The sequence below is a fragment of the Coturnix japonica genome, chromosome 4 (genome assembly GCF_054131305.1).
Source record: "Coturnix japonica strain WE chromosome 4, WE-NBRP24, whole genome shotgun sequence".
In the NCBI taxonomy this organism is placed as follows: domain Eukaryota; kingdom Metazoa; phylum Chordata; class Aves; order Galliformes; family Phasianidae; genus Coturnix; species Coturnix japonica.
Genome location: NC_140666.1, coordinates 26,839,645 through 26,861,230, shown reverse-complemented (window position 1 = coordinate 26,861,230; position 21,586 = coordinate 26,839,645). Strand labels below are relative to the sequence as shown.

Genomic DNA, 21,586 nt, shown 5'->3' with positions numbered 1-21,586 from the left:
ATTGGTCCTCAGCAGTTGGGTGAATAATTTCTATTTCGTTGATGCTCCTTGTTAATATTGCATCTAAAGCTTGTCAATGTCATAGAGCTATAAAGCTTCAGAAAATACCATTGGTGTGAAGTGTAGTTTCTATCCTATGAATAATTCATGGTAATAGATGAAAAGAATCATGCTGGTTTCTCTCTTGAAATATCTCAGGGTCTGCTTTCAACACAGAGAGCCCAGCAATTAAGCAGATAGGTGGGCAATCAGGCAGTTAGATAGATAATACAATATGAATGTGCAAGTATAGATGGGCTCACTTCCAGTTTGCAAGTAGTCCTAAAGCAACTTGTTTTAAATAGTAAGTTTTAACCTCAGGAAAAAGTAGCTTCAGCATCAGCCACTGTCATCTTAAAGGTGCAAGTATTGAAACTAAGGAAGAAATAAAAAATGATTGAACTTATGTTGCACATGGTATTCCAGCTACAGCCTTCAGTTTTAGAATAACATTTCCAAGTATTAATCTTTTTCTCTAACGCTTCAGTGTGTTGGATGTGTACCCAGAGAATTTTTCATGTACCTCAGACATTTTGAGCAAATCTTCATGGCATAAGGCACCACTGAGAAGAATGAGCAGTGTTACTACTGATTGAATTCACTTCAGAAAGGAAAATAGCACAGCTGTCAGTAAGAGCCTGGAGCACTAGAGCTGAACAGCTCTCCTTTCCACCTTGCTAAACAGTCTGGGACAGCCTGTGTGTCTGAAAACACAGTTTGCACCAGCCAAACTGCATCTAGGCACACATGAAATTGTACTCAGAGGAAGCATCACCCCTTTCCTGAGGAGTTCACAGTCTGAAATACTCCAGCACAAAGAGCTCCTTTATCTCCTCCACATCCCTTTGCTGTGCCCTGCCTGCCACCAGTGGCCCAACTCCCCCGTGCACCAAGGAGGGAGCCTATTTCTGCCCTATTCCCTTGTGCTCTCCAGGACAATGGGCTCAGCCAGGCTGTGGTGAGAGGCCTGGGGCTCAGAGCTCCCTGCCACACACCCCTGGCAATACTCGTCCTGATTTCTGCTCTGGCAGAGCATCTGGAAGAGGCCTGGCATGGAGACTCAACCAGTCTTTCGATAATCCCCGCAAACTGAGTACTGACCAAATTGAAAAAGGGAACTGAAAAAGGAAATTGAAAGAAAGCTCACTTGAAGTGCAGATTTGTACTGAGGACATCTGATGTTAAACTGAAGCTAAATAAACTTAGCAGCTGCACAACTTCAAGTCAGTTACAGGGGCTATAAACTAAGTCACCAAACGGAAGGAAGGAAACATGGAGAACAAGAAAAGATGAACTGTTAAGCTTCTTTTGCAAATACGGAGTTTAATTTAATGTTCCACATTACTAACTTGGACTACGTGACTCCAACTGCTAGGGATAATCAACGCTTTCCTCCAACATGTCTGAATGAAATGTTCTTTCCATAACCCTTGTAGAAATGACATTAAAGTACACAACAATATTAATATAGGGGAAGTCAATATTATCCTTAATCCGCAAGAAAAATACCATAAAGTAGCATGGTCTCCATGGAAACCACACAAAATTGGGAGCTTATATTTTGCAGGTCTCTGGCATTACCACCACAGGGCTCAGTCTGCAGTCCCAGATGTGACCAGTGTGTGTGCATTGGCTGACCTATGAAGGAGAAAGCCTGCGTGAGTGCCCTTCCTTCAAACAGCTCTTTTAAAGGTACAGATGTCTGTAGTATATGCAGAAACAAATGCCATTCAACATCTCCTTTACTGCTACTAATAAAACTAAATAAACATAAGAAACAAATTAATTATATTAAATTAAAACACACACACACACAAAAGGAAGCTGTTTACAAGTACTGAAGCCTTCTATCAAGCACTGAAATATCTTTAGATCTTCAGATCCTTCTGCTTCTCGTGCAGCTCTGCCTCTGGTAAGCACAAGCCATCACCTACGATGTCTGAATTTTCTTTACTGATCAAGGGCATAAGTGAGTGAAAAACAGATGTCTTAGAAACCTTCCACCACCTTAGAATTTTTGCATGCCCTTGGTTTGCTGGCGTAGCTGCTGGGTCTTATCTTACATCTTCAAAATGAGAATAAGTCCTTCTCTCAGCAGTGTAACAGGAAAATCTAATCATAGAATCTTTGGAGTTGGAAGGGACCTCTGAGGGCCAACTTTCCTGCCATGAACAGGGACACCACAGCTAGGTCATGTTGCCCAGGACCTTATCCAACCTCACCTTGAAAGTGTCCAGGGACAGGGCATATAACTCACTTGAAAACCAGTGAGGTTTATATAAGTATAGTGACAAAGAGATCACAATATTCCAAAGATAAAAAGTTCCCTTGCATCATTTACAAATAGACTAAGCAGTGTCATATGGGCTCTTGATGGGCCTTAGTTTTGCCACACTTACTCAACTAAAATGACTATACAACCTTACTTTCTCAAGCTACTTGCGCTGTGTGCAAGGAATGGTAGCAAAGTCAGATCTGGCAGCATTATTTTCATTTAAATCTTCCTGTTCTACTGAACCACATTAACACTGAAAGCTAAAAGGCAGCAAGAGAGAATGACAGACATAAAAAGCATGAGTAGACATTATCATTGTCAGTAGGAATTAATCAGTCAATCCTTCTGACCACAAAGCAATTTAAATTGGCCTTTTACTGCATCTCTTATCTCTGATTAATTCTAATGATGTCAGACTAATCCCTCGGGGTTGCAGTGCCGCAGGACACTGTCTTTAATCCAAAGTCCTGTGTACCCACCTCTAGTGAGCCAGAGTGTGGAAACAGCTGAAGTTCTGATGCTTCTCAAAAGTGCAGGTGATAATATGACAGGGCTTCTTCCTGTTGCAGTAAAATGTGCCATAACAGTAAAGGCCTGAGTTGCTCCTCAGCACTTAACAGCTGTTGTGTTTTCCTGTCAGCATTAATACGTACAGATGCTTCAAGTGAGAGATGTTTAGTGAAAATACAAGTCTGTGAGCTTTCTATCAAAGATGTTTATTTAACCAGAGCACATCTGCAAGACTTTAAGTGAAGAATTTACAGCAGATACAAGTAGCTTGAGTCATTTGCACACAAAACGACTCCACTTGACATGAAAAGAGTCACATTTTCTGACTCCCCTTAACAGGAAGTGTAATCGGCCATCACTAACACATCCGATCTCTCTCTGTTTGAAAAGTTCACTGTCTGTTACCATGACCAAGCCCAAAAATACAGCAGCTGTGTCTCACTTCTTCATTTCCCTGTCTTCCATTTGCATTTCGTTAAAATCACACCAAGTACTATCATACATACACACAAAAGACAAGCAAAAAAATTAAGCTTAAAATAACTTTATTTTTTATTGCTTTTTTTACCTTGATATCTACCTCCACCTGCTGCTTTTAAGTCAAATGCTCAGGCCTAAAGCAACCAGTCAAGAGCACATCTTCCTCTATATATGACTATCTACATTAACTTTCTGTCACCTGTATTTACTTGTTTTAACCATTCCTCTTTTGCTCCACTTTTGCAGACACATAACATTTATCAAATTCAAGTTTGAAGGTAATATCAGGTAATATTCCTGAGGGCAATAAACTACCAAGCAAACCTGGCATACTTTCTCATCCTGACTGAATCTTATTAAGCTATTTGCAAGTCAGAATCAAAATGTAAATGTGAGAGGATGAATTTGTACAGATGACAATATGGATTTCCTACCTACAGCATGTTTTATGGGTGTTCCTATGTTCTATGAATTAACAATGCATTACAAACTTAGCTTTTCTCTTTTGGAAACAAGGTGGGAAGCCACTAAATGCAGTTCCAGTAAACAACAAAAAAAAAAAGGAAATATTTTGTTTACGCGTATTGATCTTCCCATGGGAATGAATGATGAGTCAATTTTAAGCTAAAGTTTCAGTCTGACAGCTCTTCTTTCAGTTGGTCCCAGATGTGATTAAAAATGAAGTATTTCGTAATTTACTGGAATACAATTGCTTTTACCTATGTTGGAGAAGTAGCTGTGGAATAGTTCAGGGATACCTGTACATAACTGCCCATAGGAGTTAAATTAATTAAGGTGAGTTGTCAAATATTCTCCTGTTGGATTGGTGATGAGAGACTCAATTATGATGAGGACAGCAAAAGGCTGAAGTGCTGTTGTGCATTTCCCTGCTGTGCTGGCTGCTTTTGCAGTTACTCCAGAGCTGTTTAAAGCTGGTTTGGGTAGCTCTGGGCTTTGGAGTTCCTGAGATAGCATACATTGCAGTTTATAACCCACCTATGAACCCTGAGAGTTTTTCCTGATCTCTGCCTATACAGAATGTTTTCCCAACACAATGACTCTGCTCTCACCACCCGAGGCACCAAAGGTCAAACTCAGCTCAGCTGTGTCTGACCCAAATGACTTGCAGATCTTCTCCAGCAGACCTACCCCTGCAGGTTTAAGATACGATTGATCATATTTCCAATTTTATTTTCAGACAATCAGAAAATGGATGGTGTATTTTGGCAAGACAGGCATAGCTTATCAAATTATGGCACATTGTAATAGATGATGTCATATGAAGCAAGAGGAAAAATGGGAAGGGCAGTGTTTAGTGTTTGTCCTTAAAAATTCCTGGGAGAGTAAACATGTAGAAGACACCACTTGCTGTGCAGTTGAAGAAGTTACTTGTACTGTCACACTCCTAAATCAGAATGCACACAAAAACCAAAAACCAGGAGCATTCCTAACCAAATGCTGCTGTAAGGTTCATAGGAATACTGAACTAAATCTAAATCCCACTGATACCAGGAACCGGAATAGTCACTTATGAGCTAAGACTCTTGCAACTAACACAAAATATCACTTTCTACAGGAGCGTACATCAACCTGAGAACTTTGTCATGTCATTAAACCTCCTTTCAATATAACTTTCAACTTTGGGAAAGATCAAAGCAAACAGAAGCCCTGTTTTTCTCCAGTGAGAGGTTTTATATCTTTTGATTTACAGTGACTTATGGCATATGATGTTAGATGTGTCACTCAGTGTGCAATCTCCTCTGAGGAAAGCCTGAATCAAATCTTACACCATCTCAAATAAAAGACATCTGAAAGTTGTTTATATGCATGTGAGCTAACCATCTGAAAATCTCATCCTAGCCAATCAGAATCACATCGCAGTGCTTGCCACTGTATCCTCTTGCTGTTTGTTTTAAACAAGTTATTTGTAAGTTTCTGGGTAGGCAGAGACTGACCTACATTTGGGCAACAGAATTAAATAGTCCTTCTACATTTATTTTAGCTGAATTAAGATAATTGGGGGATTTACTCAAAGTGTTGTTCTCCATGCTCCTCGTGTATGTGGGAGAAAAACAGCATCTTCACCTTCCAGTGTACATCTTTTTGATAACTTCACATTTGTGGCATATTGAGCAGTTATCAATCAAGAAAACATCAACAGAGATGTAATGATCACTTTCAGGCCATAAAATCTTATGCTTTTTGACCCCAGTAAGCTGTTAGAATATTTAAGTGAACCCTTAAAAATGCTTATAGTTACATCAGAGGCTTACACTCTCAGTTAGGAATAAACCCCACTCATCTCAGTGGGTGTCAGTGGGATTTTGCCTGAGGTAAGACTGTCAGATGTCGCCCTGATGTTCACATGTTCTGACAAAAACGTATTATAAGTAAGATAATAAAAAACCTTCTTCCTTCTGTATAGAGTGTGCAAAGCTGGAAAGCTTCTACATGAACGCAAGGTCTTTCTAGAAGTGCCACATACATCATTGCTAAGATGAAAGAAACTCGAAAAATTCAAGCAGACACATCACAAATAAACCAGTTTTTTTTTTTTATCTTAAAAGGTTTTGCTGCCACCTGCTGGAGTTTAGTGAAACGAACACCTCGGATGCTCGTAACGTAGGATTTTGCCTTGCGGCGGCATTTGCCGTTACACCGCTACAGAAAAAAGAACGCGTTTATTTTTTTATTACTTTTACAGCTTAAACGGGTCCTGTTTGAGCTCCCGCAGGCAGGGCATGCCTCGAATCCTCACCCATCCCGCAGAGCACAGCCGAGCACACCCACCCTTCCTGCTTCGTATGATGGTAGCGCTCAGCGGAAGGGGAGGGAGGCATCGGCCATGTCGTTGGATGGATGAGCCGGCGGTGGGAGGCGTGCGACCAGGTAGGAAGGGGGTTAACGCTGACTTTGCAGTGAGTTTCTATGTAAAAGTTCTTTGCGAAGCTGTTTCAGAATGAGCTGCAAGAAGCAGCCGATGCTCTCAAGGGGCACGAGTTAAGCGGCATCGAAAAGAAACCAAAGCTGAGGGTGTGCAAGGCAAGAAAGCACTTCGATATTGTTGCAGTAGTTCTGCTGCTTAGTGGCTGGCTTAGGGAAGGAGCAGAAGCATCGCTGAAGGTGGACGAGCCCTGAGAGCACTCCTCAAAGAATGCAAGTAACTTTATGTAGCTGTTTATATTTACCTCCCCCTCCCCCCAAGGTTACGATAGATGTACTGTTATTTAACTGAAATCAGTCGTTTAACTGAAAATGATTGAATCTAGCTTCACAAAACAGTCCAAACTAACGTGTATTTAGTTACATGTAAGTTAAACGATAACACTCATTTTCATCTGAGAACACCAACGTTCCGTCGCTAGGTGGCTGTTATAAAACATCAGCTCAACCAAGAAGTGTACAGGGAAAAGCTGATTGCAGAGAGACATTGAGCTTAGTAGGTCAGAAGGAAAAATAATTCATAGAGATGTATTGCCTTTGTTTTGGATGCCGTTGTCCATAGCTACTCTGAATGCCAGAGACTCACCCAAGGAAACAGTCCTTGCCAGAAGCTCTGGTCCTGAATTAGGAGTGCAATGAAGAAGGTATGTGTTTATTTTATTACAATTTACTTTGGGAGCTTTTGATAGTAACTTTTATTTAGCTATCAACGTTTTCTGTAAAAAATAAGAGTGGGGAAAAATCTTTGCCAGTAATATTCTTATGGTGAGGGCAGATAAGACATCCTGTTTCTTGTTGGAAAGAAAAAGAATGATTTTGTCATATTTTGCAGTCTAAGAAATCTATTGATTGGTTTGGTTTCTCTGAATGTAAGACAGTACCAATACTTCGAGAGTTTTGAAGAAACGTTCTATCAGTGTATTTTGATGTCAAGATAAATAGTTAATCAAATAGTTAATTGTTATGGATTGCCCGCTTGTTTATTTACCACTTTCTGATCTAAGGGTCCACGTCCAGAAAGTACTTCTCCATCATTTTCCTCTGCTCCCCATAATGAGAGTTCTGGAGACTCCAATTCAATACTGTGTGAAGAAGCACCTCCTGAAAAAGGTAGGACTTAAGTGTGTAAAACCAGGTGGGTGTCATTGCTTATGCCTTAGTAGCATCTAAGGTTCCGGTACAAGTCTTAAAATTGGCAGGTTTTGTAATTACCTTTCTTCTCTCTTGCCCTTGTGTCTCCTTGGATTCTGCTTCTATGAAGGGCCTGGCCTTATTCTTGAAGTTATGCCTAAGTCCAGTATTGTCCCATGCATTTAGAAACTGCGTGTTTCAAAATGTTGTAGAACTGTGTCTTAGAAAGTGGTAGTTGACTAGACGTCAGAAGAGTTCATATGTGATTGAAATGACTATTTTTGGTTGCTACATTAGAAATGTGTTTGAGTGGAGAGAAAGATGGGAAATTTGCCTGTTCTCGTAGTTTTTTACATTCTATAACATTTGTTAAAGCTTTAATGTTGCCAGTCCAGTCATTCATTTCAGTGTAATTGAGTACTCTTGTCATTATTACATATTGTTCTTATAAAGACGTATACAGAAAATAAATTATTGTTCATATGTTGTCTAAATGGATGTGTCCGCTTAATCTTTTTACTTCTGCTAGATGAGAAGAAAGATATGAACATCAGTGACATGAAACTGGAAGATAATAATAGCAAAACCTCTGCTGTGATAGAAGCAATGACCACCACAGTACATGAGAAAACAAAGTCAGAGAAGTCAACAGATGAGAGTTCATGTAAGGAGAGAGATGTGCAAGAGCCAGTAGTAACTACTACAATACAAGATCAGTCTGAACATCGTGGGGAGGCAAAAAGCACTTCAAAGGATTCTGTCCAGGTATTTTTGTGTGCATTTTTACTGTTGTTCAGAAAAATGTCCTAGAAATGCAGTGAAAGGTTTTGTAAATGAATTTACTGTTGGCTCCTTTAGTGTATAAATGTCTGCTTGTAAAAATTCTGGACCCAAGGCTTGCATAAATTATGTTTATTTTTAAGGAAGATATAAGGAATACCTTTTTGAAGGGGTAGGGAACACTTTTTACATTATTAGTTTAAAACTGATAAAATTAGTGCAGTATGTCTTTGCAGGTCTGAGTTTAATAACCTTGTTGAAGTAAAAATGCGAAATGTCTATTCTGAGTTGAAATGAGCAGTATATGTTAACTGGAATTCATTGTATGACTTGATTAACAAATAAGATGCAAAGCACCTTAGGCCTTACTGTAAGAAAGAAAATATGCGGATATATGTAACTGCTAAAGCTAAATATTAAAAACAGTTAATGTGGTAGCAGGGAAACCCACTGCGCAGCCAGGTTGTTTTTATTCCTCCTTGTCTCTGAACCACGGGCTTCTGCATTGTAAGTACTGTTCCAAACTTTCCAAAAGGTGTTTGTTTCCTACTTTATAAGAAAAACCAACAAAGAAACAAACTTCTTTAGCCTGTGTTGCACCTGTGCTATATTTGAGTGGCTTTCTTGTGTATGTATTTGGCATATTAACATATTTAACATTAGCCTTCAGAATCCGTGTCATCATAATCTAGTTCTGTTACCTGAGAGACTACAGTTTTTCCTTTCCTTTTTGTTTCTTAGAAACAGGGTGGAACAATGAAAGAAGTTCTACAGAGCTCAGAATCCTCATCTTGCAAGTAAGAGGGTTACACTATATATTGCTGTCTACAGGGCAGGGGGTATATGTAAGTACTGTGACAGTATCACTTCACGCTCATCTTCTATCAACAATTTCTTAGTTGCTAACAACTGCTGGCCATCTGTGGAGAAAAGACGAGGCATGTTATTATAATCCTTGCTAAAATTAGACTCCGTGTCTTTTGCTAGTGTCTACAATGAGTTTGTGCTAATATCTTCACCAGTGAATCCAGCCCATGATATCTTTACAGGTTTTAAAGCTTTTTTTTTGTTGTTGTTGTTCTAATAGGTGAAAGTATAAGGAGCTTGTAAATGATCTTTGTCTGAATATGTTGAGTAATGGCTTGTTTTATCAATAACAAGTTGTCCAAAAGAAACAGGCTTCCTTCTTTTTCTGTCCTCACACAAGTGCATCTACAGTCACAGTAACTTCTGATATCAAGTTTAAAAATGGAAAAAAAGGAACATCACTTGCTATCAGTTCCAATAAATAGAAGGATATTTAATAATGTCTGTGTCTTTGTAGGTTTTTGTCTTCTGCACACTTAAAGGAAAAAGTGAAGGCTGTTCCATCAGCTTCAACTGTTCCACCTCACTATTTGGGAACATTAAAGGTGTTAGAGGATAAACACTTGCAGAAGAACAGTACAGAGTTTGACAAAGCAGATAGTTTGCGAGCAGCTGTTTTCCAGGTAGATCTTAAAGCCCCAAGCCCCTATGCATATAGGAGTCTAGTTAGATTCAGCAGCACTTACTTTTGTTATGTCAGTATTCCTAATGATATTACTTGTATATGTCATAACTTTTTTCTTCTGTTAGTGATGCTTTCTTATCAAATTATGAACTGATAAACCAAATGAGAGGTATGCAGTGTTTTGTGATTGACTGTTATGTCAGACTATTCTCAGATGTGTAAGATGATTTCCTTACTTTTACTTGAGCAACGTAGTTTCTTTAAATTCCTTTAAAAGTAAAGCACATCTGGCAGTCTCTATGGAGTGATAATCTGTGTATTCTGTGTAGAATTTTACATAATGTTTTTTAAAGATTTTAGAGATCTGTAAGGTTTTTCATACTTGCAGCTATTATTGTAGATTCTTAGACCTCTTTGAACACCAAAAAATACATGCCCAAGGTGCTTAGAACAGTGTGATTTGAACCACAGCTTACTTTTTCCACATAGGGTAGTTACTGCAGTAGCAAGTGGAAGTATTGGGAGTCACTTTGGTGGTCATTGTACTGGTACTGCTAATATTGTTTTAACAGAACTTATTTACAGTTTTAAAAACACTTTTGAATATATCCCTTCCAATGATTCTTACAGAACTGGATGGAAAAGAAAAGAGCCATTCAACTGGAATTAAAGAGAACTGAAAAGAAAAAAGCTGAAGAGCTGAGGAATGATACTGAAAGGGTTTGTTTGCACTCTTGTTTTAAGTGAAGTGGACAACCTATCATTCTTTTTGAAGTGTGTTGACCTAAGCTTTCTACAAATTGCATCACTCTCTTATTATAAGGTTACTGGTTTACTCTAGAATAGAGTGAGCTGGAACAGAAGGTGGCGTGTCCTAGTTATTATGATTGTTCTAAAGGGTATAAGCCTAGTGCTTTCCTGCAGAAACATCCAAACATACCTGCTTTACACCAGTTATGTTAGAAGCATTCTTGGATTAATTTTCAAGTTTGTTCACAAAGACTTCAGGATGCTCATCCATTCTAGTATTAAGTTTTAACATATCTTCTGTTGGAAAGTTAGTTTGCTCAATATCTCAAGGGATGCTTTTCAACATTCTGAATATGTAGTTCTTAGATCTGTTTTTTCAATATTAAACAGGTTTTCCTTCTGAGTATTGAATATGTATTTTGTGTTCTTCTGCACACTTTGAAGAAGTAGTTAATAAAAGTTTATATAAATCTGAGTAAATTAAGTTAAAAATGAGCATAGAAGTATATAGTTCATACTTCATTTGGAGTGTTTTCTACAAATCTATTTCCATTTCTTTGTTTATTAGATTAATCTTTATATGAGAATTAGTTCAAAGCATGTACTTTGAACTATAGTTGTACTTTATATTCAAATATACTTAAATTGAGAATGGTATTTTTTGATCTAGAAAGAAGCTGTTAAAAGAGAGGAAGCAAATGCATCTTTTAATAGCTGGAAGGCAATGAAAGCAAGAGAAGCAAAGAAGTTGAATGAAAAAAAGAAGCTTGAGAAACTTAAGGAAAAGGAAGCAGCAGAACAGAATGCAGAGAGAGCAGAAGCAGCACAGAAGGTAATGTGAAGTATGTACATAAATGTATATCAGATGTGGTTTAGGGAATTGTTGAGGATAGCACAGTTAATCCATCAGGAGATGGAAATGAAGTGGATTCCAAAATCTAAACATGGTTAGTCTTTGAATACAGAGTACTGTGAGATTCTTTCTGTTGAAAATATGCAGCTACTTCTGTCTGAAGTTCCCTGTAGCCCTGAGGTTCTGGTTTCCATACTATGAGAACTCAGAGGCAATGTGTCCTCTTAGACATCCAAGATGGGTGCTCGAGTAGAAGCAGCTTTGTTTTGGGGTTTGGAAGTGGATGATCTTTAAGATCCTTTCCAACCTAAGCAGTACTGTGTTTTTTCTTTTTTGCTGTATAATACCTATATGCAAACAGGCATTTTTTTTGTATTCAGATTCTGTCAGCTGAATGAGAAATGAACAACGTGTAAATACATAGGCAAAGATTTAAGGCTTACTGGGGAAAACAGTTTACCCATTTTAGATACAGCAAGATCCATTTCTGAGCAATGCAGCAAGTAAATATTCCAAAATTTGAAAGTATAGAAATAACAAAATAATTCTGAATAAATGAAGAGAGTATTAGACACCAAGATGAGGGGTAAGACTGATAATTAACCTGTTGTTTTCTTTAGGCATTTAAAAAATGGAAAGAGAAGAAAATAGAATATTTGAAAGAACAAGGCAGACAGGAAAAACAGTCTGAAAGAATCAGAAAGAGAAAAGAAGAGGAATTAGCTGCAGAAAAGAAGAGAGACAACATATCAGCAGTTGAAAAATGGTACCTCCTTTTGGGTTTTGGATTATCATTTTCCAGTATTGTGCTTAACAGGTTGTCTGTGAGTGTTTGATATGCTGTTGACTGGGGACTGGTGACATGGTTGGGATCAGGCTTTTCACTCGGAGCTAATAAGCTGTAAGAACAGCCTGCAGCTTCTTTCATTTTAGTAACTTAGACTCTTTCTTCCCCAGAAGACAACAGTCTCAGCCCAGGCAGAGATACAGCAACTGATAAGTAGGATTCACTTAGTATTAGGTCTTAAATGACTAGTGTCATGCTTCATTAGTAAGCAGTGGGAAGGAAGGTAGATATTTCTTCAAGCTTTTATAATACAATAAACGAATGCAGGTGTATTCAAAAGCAAATAAGATGTGTCTGCTGGAGAAATTCTTTGTTAGTTTTACAAGCTGAGTTTTCAGAGACCATGTGCAACTTATTACCTGCACAACTTTTAAATCTATTTTTATATGGTAAAATGTGAAAAAGAAAGTAGCATCAATAAAACAATGCTGTAATCGGTAGGAGAGTAAGTTCGTGTATGAGGGCTGCTCCAAAAGTAATGCCTCCTACTTTATTATGTTGGCCAGCAAAGTCAGAAGCTAATGTTGGTGGTATAGCAGTAGAGTTTGATTGTTCCTACCAATATTTCATTACACGCTGTTGCTGTCTGGCATATGGCAGCAGAGGGGCAATCTGACAAAATAGTATCTGATGTGGAAGTGTACATGAGGCAAAGGTATGTCACTGAATTCCTCCATGGGTTAAAAACAGCACCTGCTGACCAAACAGTGGATGTGAACACTGTCAGTGGACAGATTTTCAGTCATGGCAACAACACTGTAAAAGACAAACCATGTTTTGGAATTACCTTTATCTGTGCTCCCAAGGCTGACTGGCTTCTTTCCTCAGGTGCTCAATAGAGCTTCAGGCCATGCCTCAGCAGTTCCCATACAGTATCTGCTGTTTCCATGAAAATAAATAGGAGGCATGACTTTCAGAGCAAGCTACATATACCTTGGTAATATCACATGTGAAGATGGACGTTGAAGATTTTACATATGAATATTGTTAATCCATTATTAAATGCATAGAATAGCTCTTTGAAATCAGTTTACTTAAATCAGTCACAGATACTGCATTTAGATTGTTGAAAACTGATTTCCTGTTCATCCTTTTCACAGGAATGACAAAAAGAAAGAATATTTGAGACAAAAGAAGGCAGAAAAAGTCCTAGAGAGAGGAAGAAAAAAAATACAACAGGAAAGAAAGGATGAAAAAGATAAAATGGCCATAGAAGAATATGAAAGATGGCTGGTAATATATATGTATTTTACACTATGTAAAAATCAAAGAAGTATATTCAGTAATGAGTATGAATACTTAGCATTTTAATATTCCTGTTTTTTTTGTGGTGTTACAGGAGAAACCAGATGATGGCAGTATTACGTAGCGAGCCTCCAAAACTTCTTGAGCAAAATAATTATGTGTAGTGTGCTGGAATTTTAACATATATGAAAGATACTTTTTCTCTACTTACGTGACTTGGAGTTGCGTGTTCCATAGTGCTTTTTTCCATTCTTTGTCAGGAGCAGCCATCTCTGAAGGGCCAGCTCACTGCACCATAAAATCAGCAAAACCTAGTAGCAGTACTAGCTCCAATAGTGTATGCATTTATGTTTGAGAAAACATTTAAAGTAGAGAATTGATAAAAGCCATTTTACTGAAGTTTGAGATTACTTTCATTGACTAGAAAGGATGAAATTCAAATGCTGCCACTTATATTTTTCCTACAATAGCTGGAGGAGGACATGATTGGGCTGGAGATCAATTTTAGCAACTCGAACCCCAGCCCAGATTAAGTAATTGAACATTTGTTTCCTGGATACCCATATGGGTCCCAAGGAGTAGGTCACTTGGTTTTAGTTATGGTGAGAACCTCTGACCTTCCCAACATTCAGATATTGTGCCTGGTCCAAAGGCACTGTATCTCTCTTAGTTCAGCTATCAGTTGGGCAGCCTTTTGGATAATGGCCTGCAAGGCCACTAAGGGTTTCAGCATGGACACCAGTGTGCCATATTGTTGGGGAGGAGCTTGTTGTAATGAGGTCCCTCATCCTCACCAAAAACTTAATCGAGTCTGGACTCTCAAAGGCATCATCATATACTGCGCCTCCTTCATTGCTAGTTCTCTAAAATAATCCTGATTTTCTTCCATTGATGTCCATAAACCAGTATTTGTTGATACGTCACTTTTGTTTGGCCATGTGATTCTACATGCTGCCGTTATCTAGTAATTAAAGGATGTTTTTCTTCATTATGTATTATTGTCACATATGGCCATCTTCTAATGATATGAATTTTAATTTCAAAGAGAAAGTTCTATTTAAAGGTGGGGCAGTTTGTCCCTCCAAAGGTGTAATTTTATTTTCTAGCTGTCTAATAGGAGTTTTCAAAAGCTCTTTTTCATCTTCTAATACTTCTTCTAATGAATGATGCTTGTTAATATAGAGAAGCAGCTGCCATGCCATGGCATATGCTGCTACTAGTCTTTCCTCAGTTGTCAAGAAGTTCTGTCCTAACTTATTCAATAAATCAGTCATTTTTGAAGGGGATTTAATAACAGGACCATTGTCCCTCATAGGTCCCCATTCTCAATAATTGAAGCAGCACTTAACCACAGGGAAACCAGGAATCCCAGGGATTCTCCAAGAGATCCTCTTTTGGTGGATTTGGGGTCCCAGTGACCACCTGATACTTTTTTTTTTTTTAGGGTAATCCATCATAAATAAGTACCTACTTGGCTTACCAAGCATAATGCTATAATGAGATCGAAAGTACTACGATAGTAGTGGTATAGCAGAGTTTTTGGCTACAACAAATGAGAATGAGCCTAAGTGCAGCAGATACAGAAGTGAAGGAAAAGAGCTACTTATATTTGAAAGTCCTCAATTAGGCATGGATCTCCAGCAAGAGATACCCCATCTCCACTGCCAACACTTAAATGAGGTCTGGAAAGGGGTGGATCCTGGTCCACCCTTTCCAGTCAATCAAGGTTAATTGCATGCCCCTGATCTCCCTGGGCTGGCCCTGCCTTCCCACCAGATGTTCAATCAGTGTTTCAGTATTTGCACTACAGCAGGATCTGTGCTATCCCTTGGAGTTCCAGTAGCATGTGTTATCTAAGAGTGCCAGTTATGGCTCTCTTCAGGGAGCAGTACTTACGCAGCAACACAGTTGACATGTGTGAAAGTCTGAAACTTTTATGTTGCTTCAAAATACTGGCTGGCATGTTGCAACAGAAAAAAACAAACAAGGTTGGATATAGCAACATTGATTGTGGTTTTAAGCCTGGCTATCCACACTGCACCTCTCTACTGTGCCTGTCCTTCTGTTATCACACCTTTCTTGTAATGCCTTTCCCATTGTATTGATCTGTCTACTTGCTACAATCCAAGACAAACACCATACCTAATCCACAAAGCTTTTTGTTGTAGTTTTTGTTTAGAGAGCACACGAAGTCATCTCATGCCCAAGACTGTCACTTCATCTGCAGTTAATAACACGTTACAGTGCCTCTCTGTGAAACAGTGCAGTGTGTATGGCTGAATCCCTAAGGAGGATGTGCTAAGTTCCAAATGGCAAATCTGTACTGTGTTCTAACTTTGCATTTAGTATGGGAAGGATGTAGCAATAATTCTGACTTTTCAATTGCTGGAGTTCTTTTATTTGACATAATGTTTTGTTCTCAGGAAAACATAAAAAGAAGAGAAAAACTCAAGAAGAAGCAGAAGAACCTCCAGGCTGTGCATAGGAATGAAGTGGCTTTTCCGTGGATCCCACCTGGCAAAGTCACCTATACAAATTATTACTGAGCAGTCTACTGCCCACTGTACGAAAAGATGATCAGCTTATGCTCTCAATGCTAGTCTGTAATTTTAGTAACAGCTGTTTTTCACTGAATCTGTGATAGATATTGCATCCTTTCTTTTTAATTTATTTGATCTCTGGAGTTGAAATGGGTCAGTTGTCCTATTCCATGACATTAACAAATGCACTTTTGTAATTATGCATTTAACATAATGGCCCTGAGCTGCCACATCCAGCCTGGCCTTGAATGCCTCAAGGGATGGGGTATCACAGCGTCCTTGGGCAACCTGTTCCAGTGCGTCACCACCCTCTTAGTGGAAGAACTCCTCAAAATATCTAACCTAAACCTCCCCTGTCTCAGTTTAAAACCATTCCCCTTTGTCCTATTGCTGTCCACCATTGTAAACATCTGTTCTCCCTCCTGTTTATATGCTCCCTTCAAGTATTGGAAGGCCACAATGAGGTCTTCCTGGAGCTTTCTCCAAGCTAAACAAGCCCGGTTTAAAGCTCTTTCAATAAGCCCTGCTAGCTCCTGCACTAGGATTTGTTGCCCCCCTTTGAGATAGGTGGGTTCCATGGCCAGGGGATGAGTAAACTGCCCCATGATAGAGGAACCCAAAGTTTGTGGCTCAACACCAGCCTCTGAGCCAATAATTCATTGCTTGTGCTTTCCAAGCCTGCTCTGTGTCCCTTGCTGTTCCTGAATGTATAGAACAAAAAGTCACTTGAGCTCCCTCTCCTTTAACTAAACACCCTAAACCCCTGAAATCTCTTTTCATAGTTCGTAGGCTTTTCTGAGCAATTTCATCACTGCCCACCTGATCTCCGAGTAGTGCAAGATAATCAGTGGGTTTAACCAGTTTTGGGAGTTTCCTGGAGGTCTCAAGGTGTGGGGGTGTCTGCCTCTCCTTAGGCTCCCTCCTAGGCAGATCATCCATTCCTCTCCACTCACCTGTCCTTTGATTTCCAGCATCTCTAATCTGTTGCTTGCAGCTGTGGAAGAAGGCGGGGTGGAGGGGGCTCCCACGATGCCTAGTCAGAACTCTGTTCCAACCCTCCTCATCAGTCAGGTCTGTATGACTGTGGCAGGACAGGGTATCCACCACTGTTCTGGGGTTATCTCCCTGGCACCCCCTCCCTCTGGCATGCCAGCAAGTCAGTCCACCAGTCAGTCTCCCACTCACACTCCCTGATTGTTCTCAGTCTCTTCACCTCTTCCTTGAGCTCCACCACTAGGCTGAGCAGCTCATCCACCTGCTCACACCTCACACAATTGGAATCCCTGCCACCCTCCCTGAGCAGCATCAGGCTCAGGCACTCACTGCAGCTGGAGAACTGAACAGCTGCAATTCTGGGCAGGCCTTTCATCTGGGTCACCACGGTCTTCTTGGAATAAGCCGGCTGTCTAGTGGAGACCATGTTTAGGCCTGAAGTCTCAGAGACCACCAGGAGGAAAGCCGGTCTCCCGAGCAAGGAGGGACAATACTTAGGACAGTTCTCACCACCTGAGGTATTTACAAATATTTCAAGAATTTCCCCTTTCCTATCAGAAATGTTATTTTAGAAGAATGTTTTGCAATTAATGCGAAATCTTGCACAGAAACATCATGTTTATAAATTACTGAGATACTCACTAATTCTATATTTCATGTAATGTTGGGGCATCTCCTGAGAAACAAAGCTCAAGATTGTCAAACAGGGGAATCTCTGTTGTTCCAGAAGTTTCTTGCTTATTTGTTGTGTTTTGTTGAGAGGCACAGGGGACTTAAATGCATTTGTTTTGTCCAAAACAGTTTCTATTGCCATAATGCTGCACAGGGGAGTTATCACTGAGATATATGTAAAAGTGAAATTAGAAGGATATTTTATTTCCTTATTGTTGAATGTGGTTCTGTTCATCATTCTTTGAATTCCTGTTTCAAGCTTTATCAAAGTTCGACAGAAGCAGGTGAGATGTTAGAACAGTAGGTAGACTCATGCCCTTTATTGGAACATTTTAGCAGGTCTCTGCTGGTCCTATCTCTTCCTTCCAGGTCTGTTTCTTCCTTCAAGGATAATTGTACTTGACTTGGCTTTTATGCTTTTATTTGTTTCTTGCCTTCTGTTATCAGGCTGCTCACCCTAATGTATTGTGGCTGGAACAGTTTTTGTTCTACTAAGGAATTTGTAGAAGAAATAGGAAGCTTTGTGACACCATCCTTTGATTATATGTTTTCTGCAGGTGAACCAGATTTTTACCTGGCTGTAGCACAGGTAAAGATTATATTCACTTCTTGTATTCACTTGTGTGATAGCACAGACAATTGAATACAGTACTGTCATAAACTTTGGCACTGGCTTTGCCTGGACTACGTGTTACTCTGCAGCAGATCAGGTATTTTTTCTTGCATTAGTGATATGACAATGACAATATTGATACCCAGAGAGAAAGCAGAAGTTTACTGCCTGCAGAAACTTTGAAGAAGTTGAGAGCAGCTTCAGTGGATGACTCAAGAGGCAGGGTAAAATTACATGTAGCAGCAGGAGAGTAACAGAACTACAGCACAGGCAAAATCCAACCAAAATGCCAGCTGAGAATTAACCCACACAAATTTTATGGGGAAAAACATAAAGGATGAATTCATGCCTTTAGGCTACAGCAGTGATGTGCATCATTGTCTGCTAGGCTTCTAGCACTACTAGCCTGAAGTTCAAGGTTTAGTGCGTCAAGAAACTACATAGCTGTATAATTTAATGGGAAGATAAAAATGTATAGCAGACAGTAGAGTTTGTTGTACAGCTGCCCTCAGGAGAGACTGAGGCAAAGTGTGCAGCCTGTGTGAAATTTAGAATGCAGAATCACCTAGATGTTTACTTTTGCAGTGCCTAGCTAGAGCAAGTAAGATAGGTCTCTATGCTCACGGACTTGCAGTTGAGCGATGCAAATGAAACAGTGTTGGAGGTAATGGCAGATCTGGAATAGGGTTTCTCATATGCCTGTTGCTAAGCTGAATACTGTGCTTTATGGCTTTTAAGCCTTCTGCTGATTGGATGGAAAAAAATTGTCAGCAGGTGTAAGTGGGAAGATGTAGATGACATGCTTCATAGGAGTCGTGTACCCCAAACCCACAGAAATTCACAGCTTCTCAGTGAGGAAAAAATGCTCAGGATTTGTAGACACACAATAGAAGTCGATACAATTTCGTGTTTGTCTTTTATAGTAACATTTTGCAATCTTGGTCTAATTTTCAGACTTGTTATAGCATGATTTAGGAAAATGTGGAGCTCAGATGTGAAGGTGTGTAGAGTAACATCAAAATGTTTCTGTGCAAATCCTTTCTAACTTGTTTATTGATAACAGGACGATTATTTTGTTATTTATTAATAAAGTATATTTTAGTATCATGAGGTCAATGTATTCATCTGGTTTGTGGATGTAACAGTTTTCTTAAACCTTTTCTACATGTAAGTGAACTAGGCAGTATTGCTAAGCACAGCCTATGCTTTATCTGTTGTATTAACAATGATAAGCCTTGGACCTGTATCCTATGCAGGTGACAGCTTCTAACACAGCACCCTCTCTTCCAGCTCACTGTGTGCTGCCACACCAGTACAAAAGGAAACACTTTGGGGATGCCAGTGTTTGGGAATAACGGCATTGGTGACTTATTTTCTCTTTTTTTTTTTTTCCCCAGGTGTTTTATTCAGGCATTAAATTGTTGCACTGGGTACACTAAAGAGACAGATTGCTGGGAAAAATAAGAATAATAATAAAGAAAAATAAAGAAGATTTTACGTGGTGCATACAGACCTGCCCAAACCCGAAACATTTATTCACCAAGAGCAGTCCAGACAAAACAGAGATGTGATGAAATGCCTTACCCCTCTCTCAGAAACTATCTCTGCAGGGGGAGCGTTTATATGAATCAAAGAAATTGGATTATGTTAAAGATAAATAATTTCCGGTTCCCTTGTTCTGGATTAGAAAGGCTGTGCACTGGTCCGTGTCATATTTTTTTGTTTCATATTCACAGAATAAAAAACCATTAGATCCTCTTACCTCATTTGTGTATCCAGAACTGGTACATTCCACACAGTTATTTCCGTGTTGAACTGACTCACTTGATTCTAATTAAAAACACTGTCTTTTTCACTGCCTTATTAAAGAGGAGCTTCAGCTTTTCTAGTATACCGTGATTTTGGGGGACAACTCTTGCTTTGAAGACCAAAGCTGCAGTTCTGCCATTTGTCTCGTTCACTTCTTGCAGGACTGAAAGCTTTGCAGTCTCATTGCAACCAAGGCTGCCACCGGATTCCATGACCCCAGCTTCTTCATCCCTGTAACCATGCAAAAGCTCAGCTCCAGTCATAAGCACCTCTTAGGTGACCAACACTTTCAAGCGCTGCTTATTCTTCCACCGTCCTATTCCTACTGAACTGCTGGTCATAAAAAAAAACAATTTATAAAATGCTAATATGATTTATTGGTTAGACTTCAGTGGATAATTAGTAATTGCAAAATTCTTACCTCACTGCTTCAGCCTGGGCTATGAACAAGCTTCTTGGTATTATCAGGCTGTACTCAGTTAAGCTGTGCTTTCAACGTGACGTGTAATTTTAGCACCAACACTCATGTAACAGATGAAAAGTGCCAATAAAAGCCCTTAGTAGTGCAAAGTATTTTGCTTTTCTACTACTCATTACTTAATGAATAGCCCTTTTCTGTGATTATTTTATTTCTAGGTAAATTCTGACTAAATCAGTGGAAAGTTTTTCCATCAATTCTTCATTTAAAGAACAAGCAAGTACTCCCTTTATAGGTTAATCATTTTTTTCCACGAAGAGAAATATAAAATGAATATATATTCATTTTCATAAACTGGGATGTCCAGTTCTTGATGATAAAAAATGATGCAAGGCTAACATTGTTTTCAAGCGTCATTAACTCTCAAGAAGTGAAGTAGGATGTTCCACTGTTTAACTGTTTCAGTGCCCAGAGATTGCATACAACAATAATACCCTGGTTGATCTGAGTTTTCCTTTGCACATTTTAACCAGGTGAACAACCCTCCCCGTATATGCTGTCTTACAGCAAATGATTTAAGGAACACTGGGAAAAGGGAATCTAGAGGATGGAAAATTATTCAATCTGTTCCACTTTCTTGAATAAGCATTTGAAGGATTTAGGAGGATAAATGACATTTTGGGGGGAAAAAAATGTCTTCTATCTCATATGAATTCATATAAGTTTTTTTGTGCTTCTTATGCTGAATTGTACTGAGGATGTACAGAGGTGATTTAGCACCCAGTCTACCACCCTCGTCACACAGCCCTGCAGGTAGGTAGAGCTGCTCCCATGAGGAGCTCTTGTGAATTCTGGGCATTACTCCTCCCTGAGATGTGCAGGGTGGCATCCACTCTTCCCTCCTGTGCCAGAAACATCTTTCGACTGACAGCTGTAGGCAAAATGTGAGCTGCAGTTACCTCAGCCAACGTTAAACCACTGCAGATAGCTCATCTTCCTAGGTTTACCTTTTGTCTAAGTAGAGCCTCGTTGATACAGTTGTTACTGTTTGGATTGCCTACAGCTGGAGGTAAGAATATTGTCCTTGACTGAGATGGAAGTGGGAAAAACTTACCTTGTGAAATGTTGAGAGGTAAATGAAAACACTCAGGCTTTTATTTAAACTTATTTTTAGCTGTCAGGGTCAAAGAGAGGAT

The 21,586-nt window shown here is 39.3% G+C and overlaps 1 protein-coding gene across 9 annotated transcripts; it reads left to right on the top strand.

Moving 5' to 3' along the window:
- Positions 1–6,130: 6,130 nt before the first annotated feature.
- MAP9 (microtubule associated protein 9) lies at positions 6,131–19,924 on the top strand. Of its 9 annotated transcripts, none has more exons than XM_085546393.1 (11): positions 6,131–6,193; positions 6,810–6,891; positions 7,252–7,357; positions 7,908–8,143; positions 8,906–8,955; positions 9,483–9,648; positions 10,281–10,370; positions 11,071–11,232; positions 11,874–12,019; positions 13,201–13,333; positions 15,769–19,924. In XM_085546393.1, exons 2-11 carry the CDS (start codon positions 6,883–6,885, stop codon positions 15,889–15,891), a joined length of 1,221 nt encoding a protein of 406 aa, XP_085402519.1. In that variant the 5' UTR covers positions 6,131–6,193; positions 6,810–6,882; the 3' UTR covers positions 15,892–19,924. The 9 variants fall into 9 exon arrangements, with proteins under 9 accessions (XP_085402519.1, XP_015716450.2, XP_085402518.1 ...); XM_015860964.3 differs by having other exon boundaries at positions 8,900–8,955; XM_085546392.1 differs by having other exon boundaries at positions 6,131–6,460.
- The last annotated feature ends 1,662 nt before the right edge of the window (positions 19,925–21,586 follow it).

What these genes read in the sequence shown, in the direction of transcription:
- MAP9 (XM_015860964.3), top strand. An exon ending in CTTCAAAGGATTCTGTCCAG is followed by an intron (nt 8,144 to 8,899) that starts GTATTTTTGTGT and finishes TTTGTTTCTTAG; the next exon opens with AAACAGGGTGGAACAATGAA. An exon ending in AAGAATATGAAAGATGGCTG is followed by an intron (nt 13,334 to 15,768) that starts GTAATATATATG and finishes TTTTGTTCTCAG; the next exon opens with GAAAACATAAAAAGAAGAGA.